The 13,430-nt window shown below is 40.0% G+C and overlaps 1 protein-coding gene across 1 annotated transcript in view; it reads left to right on the forward strand.

The window, feature by feature from the left end:
- The window catches only part of NRXN3 (neurexin 3), a 1,531,407-nt gene that overhangs the window by 580,919 nt on the left and 937,058 nt on the right, over positions 1–13,430 (forward strand). The window contains exon 7 of the mRNA XM_054513824.2: positions 8,439–8,642. Coding sequence (XP_054369799.2) covers positions 8,439–8,642 — 204 coding nt within the window. The remainder of the gene's footprint in view (positions 1–8,438; positions 8,643–13,430) is intronic.

Below are 13,430 nucleotides of genomic sequence, written 5' to 3' on the forward strand. Positions count from 1 at the left end.
GACTGCCTTCGGCTCAGGTCATGATCCTGGAGTCCCGGGATCGAGTCCCACATCGGGCTCCCTGCTCGGCAGGGAGTCTGCTTCTCCCTCTGACCCTCCTCCCTCTCATGCTCTCTCTTATTCCCTCTCTCACAAATAAATAAAATCTTAAAAAAAAACCAAAAAACAAAAACCTTGTTACTCCCCTGGCACAGTGTTTGGTACATATTAGATATCAATCATTGAATGAATGAGCAGATATTTTTGCAGGCAGTGGCTAGATTTATCCTGATGAATTGTGTTATGTTTAATTTTTATAAATTAAGTTACATTTTGAATTCAGTAGGAAAATTTGCTATTTAAGAAAAGCTGAATGAATTCTTTTGTTGAATGAATGTTTTCTTTAAAAAATTATACATCCAGGGGCGCCTGGGTGGCTCAGTCGTTAAGCGTCTGCCTTCGGCTCAGGTCATGGTCCCAGGGTCCTGGGATCGAGCCCCACATCGGGCTCCCTGCTCAGCGGGAAGCCTGCTTCTCCCTCTCCCACTCCCCCTGCTTGTGTTCCCTCTCTCGCTGTGTCTCTCTCTGTCAAATAAATAAAAAAAAAAATCTTAAAAAAAAAAAAATTATACATCTTATAATAAACCAGGGTTTTTGTATCCCCTCTTACCCTTCCTTCCTCCCTCCCTCCCGTCCTTCCTTCCTAATACTAAAAAATATGCACATGTACATACCTGCTTTTCCTAAAGTGAGAAATGTCCATCAAAATTTTTGTCATAGCTTTACAGTGCTCTAGTTGTTTGGGGAAAGAGAAGCCCATATGACTATATGTATTGACAGCATTTTGAGAATGTGAGACGTTAGTTTTTTCAGCCTTGTCCACAAGAGGGAGGATACTGCCCTACATCAATTTTGTTGATTCCCCAGAACTGTTGGCTACTGTTGGGTCTGCTTGGAGCTAGAGATTTATGTTGTTCCTGCTGCTGCAAAATACAGAATTAGAACCTGGCAGGCATTCCTGTATAAATTTGCACACTGTTTAAGATCAGCCCAGTTTGGGTGGAGAGGAAGCAATCTGTGTATTTGGGAGTTTTTTTGTCAGAATAAAACACACTTAAGGAGTGTGTAAGGCCAATAGATGCATGAATGAGCAGGAGGATGTCTTGAAGGTACAAAAAGAGAAGAGGATGAGGGGAGTGATTATTTAATGGTACTTTGCGTACAAGGTTGGCCATGAAAGTATCAGTAGGAGGATGGTAGGGAAAAGTTGCCTGCCAGAAATACCCTCTTTCAAGTTAAACAAAAAAGAGTATACCAGTTAAATAATCATTAGCCTCAAGTAAGGAAAGAGGTATAACTCAGTGTCATAAATTTCAAAAAATAGGATAAAGATAAATGATCTGGAAGCAAAGCTAAGAGGAATCACCAAGCAGGATGAGGCTGCCAACCTGGCCTGTGTTCCTCGGGTATGGTACTGTCAAGTTGATAAAAATATTGAAAATCATCCATAATAACTTTATAGAGGGAAAAGAAATAGACTGAGTAGGTGTTCTTATCTGGTCCCACTTTTGAGTGAAGAGTAGTGGAAATGGCAGTGTGTGTGTGTGGGGAGGAAATACATGTAATAGGAACAGACAGTGGGACTGAGAATAAAAAGATAAGTCATGAGGGCTAAATGGATCAGAAGTTCTAATGCATCCCCTTCCATTGCCTTGGGACACACTCTGTAACCAGGTGGGGTGACTTCTGCTCCAGGCACTTAACAAAGCTTCAGAAATGAGAACACAGTCTTGGCAGCTAAATGAAGGTTACACACAGCCTCGCCTCAGCTCTTCATCTCTCCCCTCATTTCATTCCCATATTTTACCATCTCTAAAGCTACAAAAAATAACTATGTAGAACTAAAAATATGAAGCCTTTCAAATGTGGATGGATCTGGAAGTCAAGTGCCTGAACCTCTGAACAATTAGAAACTGTGGACAGGGTCGCCTGAGTATGAGCAGGAAAGTCAATGCCGTGACAATGCAAATACAAAACAGCAGAAGAAATAAAGTAAAATAAAAATAAAGGCAGTGATGTAGCTTAGAAAATCTAAGAATTTGGTCTAGAAGAAAATAAAGGACAGAAGAATTTCCCATGAGTTATATTCTGTAGCTCATTTGCAGTGTAGAATAACTTAAGAACTCTTAGCACTACAAGAATTCAAAGGAAAAATTTAAAACAAATTAACTGAGTAAAAGGAAAAGGGAGATTATAGATGGAAGGGAGAAAAATGTGAGAGCCAAAACAGTGCAGTCACATAACTAATTTGACAGAAGGGGCAACTTCTAAGTACTAGTCCCTATCTGAACATGAGGCAAAATCTTACACTCTCTGAACTGCAAAAGAAGTCTCCAATTCACACACATCTAACAGAGAAAGGATAAAAATTAACTGACTATAGGGACTTAACCAATAAGTGGCTTTTACTGACCCAGGAACAACTCCTAGGAAGGCAGGCTAACAGATAAAAACAGGGGGAAATATCTGAGCGGGGAAATCAGAGCCATCACACTGTCTGGAAAGTGTAAATCACAAAATTCATTTAGCCAAGGCATTAAATAAACAAATGAACAGAGAGTAAGAACTAGTCCTGGTGGTGGCAAGTGGGGGAGTGGGGAGCCGTACCCATACTTGCTACAATCTATTACCAAGAATGTCTAGTTTTCAGCAAAAAATTGTGAAACATGCATAGAAATGGGAAAGTGTGACTCCCATGCAGGAATATGTGCTGGCAATTGAAACTGCCTTTGAGGGGTTCCAGATGTTGGACTTAGCAGACAGACTCCAGGGAAGCTGTTATGTTAAATATGCTGAAAGGATTAAGGAAAGTACACTTAAAGAAAAGGAAAATAAGATAATCATTAAAGAGTGAGTATTAATAAAGAGATACACATTATATAATATTATTTTCAACCTCCAAATTTCCATTTGGAGATACTGTATACATAATACATAAATTTGGAGTTGAGAAATGCAGGAACCCAAACAAAAAATTCACTAGAGCGGCTCAACAATAGATTTGAGTCAGCAGAAGAATCGGCAGACTGGAAGATAGATCGAAAGAGATTATTTACCGTCTGAATAGAAGAAAGAAAATGAATGAAGGTAAATGAACTGAGTGCCGGAGAAATGTGTGGCACCTTTAAGTGTTCAAGGTATGTAAGATGGGAGTACTGGGAAGAAAGGAGAGAGAAGGAGACAGAAAAAATATTCAAAGAATTAATGACTGAAAATTCCCCCAATTTAATGAAAAACATGAATCTACACAGCAGAGAAGCTGAATGAACTCTAAGTAGGATAAATTCAAAGAGATATACATCCAGACCCATCTAAATAAAACTGTTGGAAGCCAAAGATAAAGAAGAAATCTTGAAAGCAGCAAGAGGAAAATGACTTGTCATATACAAGGGTGCTGCTGTGAGATTAACAGTTGATATCTCTTCAGAACAGTGGAGGCCAGGGGCAGCAAGACAACATTCAAAGACAAAGAGTGTCAGCCATGATCCCTGTATCTGACAGAGCTGTCTTTTATTTTATTTTATTTTATTTTATTTTATTTTATTTTATTTTATTTTATTTTATTTTATTTTTTTAAGATTTTATTTATTTATTTGACAGAGACAGAGATAGCGAGAGCAGGAACACAAGCAGCAGGAGTGGGAGAGGGAGAGCAGGCTTCCTGCCGAGGAGGGAACCCGATGTGGGACTCGATCCCAGGACCCTGGGATCATGACCTGAGCCGAAGGCAGACGCTTAACCATCTGAGCCACCCAGGCGCCCCCAGAGCTGTCTTTTAAAAGTGAGGGTGAAATAAAGACATTCCCAGGTAAACTCAAACAGAGAGTTCACGGCTAGGATACCTGCCTTATAAGAAGTACTCACTGCTTTTATTCTTCATGCTGAAAGGAAGTGACAACAGATAGTAATTTGAATCTATGTGAAAAAACAAAGTGCTCCAGTAAAGGTAATTATGTAGGTAATGATAACAGACAACATAATTACCCATTTCTTTTTCTTTTTTCTCTTAGCTGATTTAAAACACAATTGCATAAAACAATATCTATAAAATTGTATTGTTGGGCCTATAACGTATAGAGTTGTGATATATTTGGCAATAAACCACAAATGACTGAAGTTGTATTGGAGAAGGGAAATGACACCAGATGGTAACTTGAATCTGCAAGAAGAAATGAAGAGAGACAGAAATGGTAAATAATAAGCTTAATTAAAAAAAACAACAACTCTATAAATATATTTGAGCTCTCCTTTCTTCTCTTTGCTTCTTTTTTTTTTTTTAAGATTTTATTTATTTATTTGACAGAGAGAGACACAGCAAGAGAGGGAACACAAGAAGGGGGAGTCGGAGAGTGAGAAGCAGACTCCCTCTGGAGCAGGGAGCCTGATGCGGAGCTCAACCCCAGGACCTTGGGACCATGACATGAGCTGAAGGCACACGCTTAACAAATGAGCCACCCAGGCGCCCCTTCTCTTTGCTTCTTAAGACATTTTTTTTTTTAGTTTTTTCTTTAAAGATTTAATTATTTATTTTTGAGAGAGAGAGCGCGGGAGGAGAAGAGGGAGAGAGAGAATCTCAAGCAGACTCCTTATTGAGCGTGGAGCCTGATGCAGGCTGGATTTCATGACCCTGAGATCATGACCTGAGCTGAAATCAAGAGTTAGATGCTTAAACCACCTGGGTCACCCAGGTGCCCCCAGAAGACATATGTTTTTAAAAAGCAATCATTATAACAAAGTTTTGTTGAGTTTGTAACATATATAGACATAATGTGGATAAGAATAACAAAATAAGGAGGAAGGGAAGAGAGCTATGTAAGAGTAAAGTTTCTGTATCTTACGGGAATTGAGTATAAAGATGAAATATATTTTGATAAGATGTATATTGTAAGACCTAGAGCAACCACTAAGAAAGTAGCTCAAAAACATAGTAAAGAATCATTAAAGGAATGGAATTAGTATACCAGGAAATATTCATTTAAGATTAAAGGAGATAGTAAATAAGGAAAGAGGAACAAAATAGGGGAACTGTGTAAGTACCATTATGTGGGCATCCTGTGATGTGGTCTTTCAAAACTCAGTAGTCCAACATGTTTCAGATTGAATAACTTTCCTTATTCAGACTCATTTTCTCCCTCAAAGTATTACTTTATTCATGGTGCTCCTTGTGTTTGAAAATTTTTAAGCAAATTAATAAGAATCCTGGAATGGATTTTTTTCTCATCTGATTCCTGTATTAAGTTTTCTGCTTCATCACACTCCCCTTAAGAATATTAGGTTGATCATAGAACACACTCACGGAGATTCACACAAAGGTACACATTGAGATACACGCTTTTTTGTACCACTAGCCATTTAACTACATACTCATATGGAATTTTTCTCTGATAGTACCAATATTGACATAAAGATGCATTTACTTATACATATGTTTTGGCACTAGGCATATCCAGAGGGATAAAAGTGACCATTACTTTTGGATTGTATTTAAGTTGAATACATCAAAACAACCATTTCATGGCTCCCTGAATAATCTCTTTTAAAAAGGAGTGTACATATGTGTGGGTGTGTATAGTAGAGGGCACATAGTAATAATGATTAATAGTGTTCATGATTGCACAAACAAAAAGCATTGTGCGTATTCATATACAACATATTTAGAAATGTATGTATTTATATTTATACAATTTTATATGTCCATAAATAATGTACAGCTTTAAATAATAATGTGTGTATGACACACACACACACATAAGAACACCACACTCCATGAATGAAGCATTATAGATATGATTTCAGTGCTTAGAAACATGGGTGTGCTCCTGGCATAGCCCTCTGACAATTTGGCAGAATGGTTAAGGATATAACCATAAGAATCAAACTGAAGTGTTTAACTCCCAGCTCTACCACTTGTTAGCTGCATGACCTGGTCTCTATAATAGCCAATACTGATATTTTCTTCCTTGCGGTGTTCTTGTAAGCATTCAATGTCTTGATGCATGTGAAGTTCTAGAAAGCACCAGGCAAGCAGGAAGTGCCCAATAAATTTTAACTATCATTTTTGATCTTCTTTGATTCTGATCTTGCAGAAGATAAAATAGTTTCTTTCACATCTGGAGCATGTGTTAAATTTAGATTATGTTTCCCATTTAAGAATACATCTTCATAATATATCTTTTATTGTGATAGTGTCTGCAACTGTTACACCTTTATTTGTGATCTTTTTAGAGTTTGCACATGGTAATGTACGGCTATTAGCATGTCTTGGGTATTACCCAGGTGATGGTTGCTTCTCAGGAATGAGCAGGTATATTTATATTGCTTTTCATGGACCTTTTGTGTGTTGTGTAAATAGGGTGGTGATATGATGATGACATAGACTATCCTGAGTACCTTCCATGTGGTTGGCCTGGTCTCTTCCCATTCTGATTTCTTTTATACATGAGGGCAGAAGATGTTTGTCTCTTTTGTTCACTGTTATATTCACAACACCTAAAAGAGTGCCTGGTACACAATATCAGAAATGAATGCATCATGGTATTTCATGATCTAAAACCATGCACTTACTTCCCAGTATCTATCCAAGTCCATTGATTTTATTGTAATCTCAAATAACTGTTATATAACTACTTCTCAAAATATGCTAGATGGCTTCTGTTAAATTGAATAGCTTTTTTTTTGTCTGAACATTCCCCTTCTTTTTTTCCTTTATGTGTATAGAGATGTTATTTTATCTACTGACAAATCTGATGCCATCACCTCTTTCATTACAAACTAAGAGCATGTCAAACTCTACCCCCACTTCTCTACTCACCTGCCACAGTCTCTCTCTCCTAAGTGCCCCTGGTCTTACTGACATATATTTCCTGGGTCATTTAACCATTTTTATATTCTAGTACAGTTACTTGCACATGCCATGTCTCCCTTCAGAGTAAGGACCTTTTCTCTTTCACTTTTAAACCCTCCATAGTCCATGTAGGTAGGTAGCAACTATTTGGTAACAGCAGATACTTAAGGAGGGCCTCCTTAGTGCCAGATACTGAGCCCAGTGGCAGGTTGGCTTCATAGGAATCTGAGTGATACTCTCTTCTCAGTGTTCTCTAAAAATATTTGCTAAATGAACAGTTGAACACATTCACATTTTGAGCAGCATGGTGTTGCAAACGGGCCCTGGATTTGTACTGGACATACTGGCTTAAAATCCAGGCTGTCTGACTTTGAGATGTTAACATCTGCCTCTAAGAGAGTTAACATAATGGAGTGGAGTAGGGGCGCTCCTAGCCGAAGCGCGTGGGCTAGAGCAGGCATCAAACAAAAGCAAGTTTCTTCCTTCCTCAGACAAGGGCTATTTGAATGAAAGTAGAATTACTGGTTCTCGGGGTGTCATTATCTTTTTGTGGTGGTGGTTCTAGCTCTGGTTCTGTAGATCCTCTTTGAATGAGTCAAGCAAACTCATACAGTGCCTGGGCACTAGGGCTGTTTTGGGACCAGGCTGGGCTGCTACTCTTTCCTCCTAGAAGCTCTGGCAAATGTCTGTTTGCTTTGGTGGTTATAAATTGCTGCTTTCCTCCTGTTCTTTTTTTTTTTTTTTTTTAAAGATTTTATTTATTTATTTGAGAGAGAATGAGAGAGAGAGAGAGAGCATGAGAGGGGGAGGGTCAGAGGGAGAAGCAGACTCCCCGCCAGCAGGGAGCCCGACGTGGGACTCGATGCCGGGGCTCCAGGATCGTGACCTGAGCCGAAGGCAGCTGCTTAACCGACTGAGCCACCCAGACGCCCTAAAAGAGAATTCTTTTTTTTTTTTTTAAGATTTATTTATTTGAGAGAGTGAGAATGAGAGAGAGAGAGAGTACATGATGGGGGGAGGGTCAGAGGGAGAAGCAGACTCCTCACTGAGCAGGGAGCCCGGTGCGGGACTCGATCCCGGGACTCCAGGATCATGACCTGAGCCGAAGGCAGTCGCCCAACCAACTGAGCCACCCAGGCACCCTCCTCTCGTCCTTGAAATACTTTCAGGAGTCTAAGTTTCGTTTAATGCATTTTTGTTTTGTCTATAGCACATGACATTAAATCACTACTATGTGTGGGGAGCATTTTCACGTTTGTAAAACATCTTCCCATCTCTTATTTCATTTGGTACACTTGATAAGTCTGTGAGCATGGGAGGGCAGGGACCTGTGCCACTGTATGCCTTTTAAAGGCAAATAAGGAAATAGAACCTCAGAGGTTAAGTGGTCTTCCTAAGGTCATAGAGCTTAAAAGTGGTGACACTGGAGGTCTATCCAACATCAGTCACCTGGCTACAAATTTCGCGCCCTCTCTACCCTACTGTCCTTACCCTGGAAGCAAAGGGACACTCTGATATCCTTCATCCTGACAATCCCTTCTGTTCTTCTTTGCAGAGGCATCCATCTTGAGCTACGATGGCAGCATGTACATGAAGATCATCATGCCCATGGTCATGCACACTGAGGCAGAGGATGTGTCCTTCCGCTTCATGTCCCAGCGAGCTTATGGACTGCTGGTGGCTACTACATCTAGGGACTCTGCGGACACCCTGCGCTTGGAGCTGGATGGGGGGCGTGTCAAGCTCATGGTTAACTTAGGTATCGTATGAAGTACCCTCTGCCACTTTGTTTGGGCTTGTCTTCCCTTTCTTTTCTGATTTTCATTGGTTTGATTGAATTCTTTGTTTGTTTCTTAAAAGTTAGCTGCTCACCTCTTGTTTAATAGACCAAGGATAAAACCCAACAGCAACAAACACCTTCTCCTTGTTTCTGCATGAGGTTTTGATGTCAATTTCTGGTTTCTGACAGTGGTGGTTTTTTTTGTTTTTGTTTTTGTTTTTGTTTTTCCTAGATTGTTTATTTTTTAAGTTTCCTTTCTTGGTTTTTTGGAACCGTTTAGCTTTGTGTAAAACACGCTACTTTGGTCCATCTTTTGATCAGTCACATTGCCATCAAGTCCAACTGCTTGGTCACCACTCAAAACAGTCAAAGCTGAGGGCAGAGATAAGACAGCAAATGGAGGCAAAATGGGAGGCTGGGGTTGGAAAGAACTAAGCTTTGTGAGCAGGATGAGAACTGCATTGTTTATTTCCCCACAAATGGGGAATTCTGGTGGCACTGGTATTTCTTTGTACTTTCTCCTAGTGGGAGGACAAGTCAGATTGTTTCTGTTGTCCCATTGGAGAAATAATTTTGTAAGTTTATAGAGTCTCTGACACGTGGAAGGAGAATGTGGCCCCTGATATGTATCCCGTTCTTCCTTCCTGACATTCTTCCCCATCGTCTAGCAGCCCCTTTTATCAAGATTGTCGTTTCACACTGTTACTCACCAATTCCTCTGTCCTCCTCATGTAGTATATATGAATTTTTCCTTAGTATTGAAAAATTACAACAATTTCAAATTTACAGTTTTATTGGAAGAGGATCTGTTCTTCCACTGTAATTATCTGTAATAGATACTTTGTAAACTCCCCTCATGATGGCCTCACATTTGCTCCTGCTACTGACCTTCTTGACTGGATTCTAATTGATCTTCTGTGGAGGATGGGAACCTCTTGATTCCTGGAAGGAAAGAAACCAACCTCATTTCTACTCAGTAGAAAGTCAGTGCCCTCTGTCAACAGGATGAGTGGTATGGCTGAGTCCAAGCTTTCTAAGCCATGGATTTGTTTGGGTATATAGCATATGTTTGGATACAGAACTCCTTTACAAAGATTCCAGTGGAATGGCTTGTCAGAGGCATGGGGAAGACATGATGGACAAACGTACCAGATACAAGACCATATAAAACCTTAGATGGCCTAGTGGGGAGGTGGAGTTTGGAATCCATACCAGTCTTACCTAATGTCAGGTTGACTGGTTGCACTTGGAAAATGCCTACACTACGATTCTAAAAATCTCTAGGACACAGAGGACTGTTTTGAGCAGTGGCTTTACTTATGCCTTTTTTTTTCTTCCAAATTGCAACTTTTACAACACTATGCCCTTGTTCTTGTCCAACCTCACTTGATTTCTGTTGTCAGTGTGTCTGTTGGTTTTTCTTTGGTTTGTGTATATGTGTGTTTGGTTTTTTTGGGTTTTGTATTTCTTTTTGCTGGATCTCTGTGTTCTTGAGTTTTCAGTCCTCCCCGCCATCAGCCATGGCAAATCAAAAGATGGTATTCAACCCTTCAAAGGCCCAAAGCCTGCGGCCCGCATAGCAAACAGCCTTGAGAACAGAGCGTACTGAGCAGCCTGCAGGGGCTGGCATACCCCTGTCCCTCCCACCTTCCCTTCCCTACACCATCCTCCCCACCTCCAACAAACCAACAAAAGAGTGTATATGATCTAAAACCAACAACCAGTAGCTGATTGTTTACTTCCCTGAAAAATAGCGGAAGAAATAAAAAGAATTAAAAAAACCCAAATAAACAAAAAAATGAACATAACATCCTAAATAGTTCACAGAAAAAGATGTAGACAATTTTTAACTCTGAATCTATTTCAAAGTAAGAGAGAAGCACATATATAAGGATGATTAGCACCATGGGATCCTGGGGAAATGTATACTGTCCCTAAACAGAAAATAGATTTTCCTTCTTAGATATTGTTTTATAAAATGAGAAAGCCAATTGTGGTAGGTCTCATATCTTAGAAGAAGATACAAGTGGGGGAAGATAAAAGGGGATGAGGAAGGAGATGGACAGATTCTCTTTTACACACATGCGCGTGTACGAGCACACGCGGTTAGTAAAGTTCCCATGTGTATTCCTAGAAACATTATTTTTCTATTTTAAACTTTGCCCCAAATCTGGGAGAAGTGCCCCTCAAAAAGACTGCATTTGCGTCTTGATTCCTTCTAGCATACACTCAGTCTAGCTCCTCCGAAATTGAGATATCTTAGGTAAGATGGAGTTGGAGAGCACTGTACTTTTCAGAAGCAATAATGACTTCTTTTTTCCCTGAAGAGTATGGTTCACCAGAATGACTGGTTTGAATTTATTTACCTTTCTTTCAGACCTAACATGGAAAACCGGACTGAAATTCCCTGTGCCTATGTATACAAAACTCTTTACGTTCATGCTTTATTTAAAGGTTCTCTTTTCCTTTCCTCCCCAAAATATACCCCTTTGTGAATGTTTTCTCCTATTATGAGTTCATATTTCCCTTTACTTAGTTAAAGAAGAAAACATGTCTAAGTAGGGTTTGCATTCATACTCTCTGCAAGAACTAACTTCCAATGATCATTTTGTTCACCATTTCAGTTGTGTCTCCTTTCTAGACTATGCACAAATGATATTACAGTTTATTTCAAATTGGTTACGTATATAAGCTCATGATGTAAAGCCTAGTATATATTTTTCTGATGTAATATATCCATCTCCTAAATGTCAAGGAGACTAGGCTTTCCTAAGGGCCTTGCTCTCTGAAGACAGCTGGGTGTGGTAAGAGCAGGCGTGAAAAGCGTCCTAAAACACACAGCCTGTTTTTGAAAGTTGAGAGATTGGCTATTGATCAATCATATTTTGATCCCTTACAATTAAAACATATAATATTTTGTTATTATAGTATATTTAAATATTCAAAAACCTTATTTCAGTCAGCCAGTAATTTTGTGAGATAAACCAAGGAAGTGTTTTTATGCTTACTTTTACAGATGTGAGACAAATAAAGAAATGTGGACTTTTCAGAGCTAACATAAAAAGTCGATAGTGGAGCTGAGACTAGAACCCGGGTTTCTAAAATGCTGGGTCAGCGTGGGTTATCTGTTATCTCCACAGGTCAGTACTGTGGCAGTCTTGATGACTTCTAACTGCTTTCATGATGGTTAACTTTTAAACATGCACAGAAGGAGTCTTTTTTCCCTAGTGCCTGGTTTGAATTGAGCCATACAGCTGAAAAGTCAGTCAGTATTGGTATCTCATTCATGGCCCTTCTGAATCCTCAGCAGAACACCAGCAAGCCTTCTTCAATGGTGGAGGCTCATAGGGAGTGTCATGCAGTTTGGTTAGTTGTATTCAAATTCTCCAGATGCGCTCTCTCTCTCTGGCAACATGGGCTTGCTGACAACTGTTTACAGTATGCATTGGTGAAAACATACAATTCCTAGAAACATTCACCTCTTCCATGCTCTCAACCCAAAGCTTATTAATCTAGAAAATAATAATTTCTCATTTACTAAAATAAAACAAAAAAACATCTAAATGAAACAGGATGAACAACACAGACATACACAGACACACATACACCCCTCAGATACCTTGCCAAGGGTAAGGCAGAGATTGAACTTTGGCTGCTATTCAAGATAGATCTAAGGAAGTTGCTTTTCCAGCCCAATTCCCTGGATTCACTTTTCATTAAAAAATACATCCTCACTATCAAGACTACCCTCTCAGAGTCTATGAGCAAGGCACTGGGATAGATTTTTTTTCTTGAACCACTTATTCTTCAGGTAAAATATCAAAATAATTCATCACTTCTTGGCTTAGCCAGTTGTCTACCACCTGGAAAGCTCCAAGTCCTCACATTGGTTTAGAGACACCATTCAGTTCATGGAACCATTTGAGTGAACCCAGCACCTCTCTCTAGACCAGGTCCTTGTCTAAGAATAAAATCCTCAGGGTGCCAGGGTGGCTCAGTCCATTAAGCATCTACCTTCAGCTCAGGTCATGATCCCAGGGTCCTGAGATCAAGCCCAGCGTTGGGCTTCCTGCTCAGCGGGCAGCCTGCTTCTCCTTCTCCCTCTGCTCCTCTCCCACCCTTGTGCTCTCCCTCAAATAAATAAATAAATAAAATCTTTAAAAAATAAAAATAAAATCCTCAACAGCATAGAAACGAAGGAAGACAATGCCTTCTTGTTGACAGTTCTCAGGTTTGTTGCTTTAGGCCCACTCTTTCTCGTCCCTTCTCTCTTAAGCAGGCCCATACAACTGTTTCCCCTCTCTCCTGAATACATCAGGAAGGGGCATTTCTCCAGCTTTGGCTGATGGCAGGTGCAACCCGTAGCTGAAGCCCCACCCCTTCCTCCCTACTTTGCCCTTCCCCTTCCCAGTCCTCACCAGGGGAATGGCCTCCTCTGTTTGGTGATCGTACCAGTTGCTCCAGGGCTGTTTGCTCCCACTTTTCTGTTGCGGTTGACGACACATGACAAACCTAACCGCACGAAACCAAACCCAGATTTTTCTCAAGAGATGTTCTTCTGGGGAACAAATAAGCGTACCGCCTCCTTCCTCAGAATGATTGGGTGTTCTAGATTTCTCCTATCTGGATTTCCATAGTTTCATTCTGCCCTGTCCTTTGCCACTGGTTCCTCTTTCACTTGCTTACTTAAAATGGTTTACTTTGGGAAATTCAAATGGTGGCATTATCCTTTAGGAGTCCTCCAAAACTACTGGGTTAGTCTTAGGC

The sequence above is a fragment of the Mirounga angustirostris genome, unplaced genomic scaffold (assembly GCF_029215605.1).
Source record: "Mirounga angustirostris isolate CCGP_5_RB_7025 unplaced genomic scaffold, mMirAng1.0.hap1 SCAF_9, whole genome shotgun sequence".
NCBI classification, from domain to species: Eukaryota; Metazoa; Chordata; class Mammalia; order Carnivora; family Phocidae; genus Mirounga; species Mirounga angustirostris.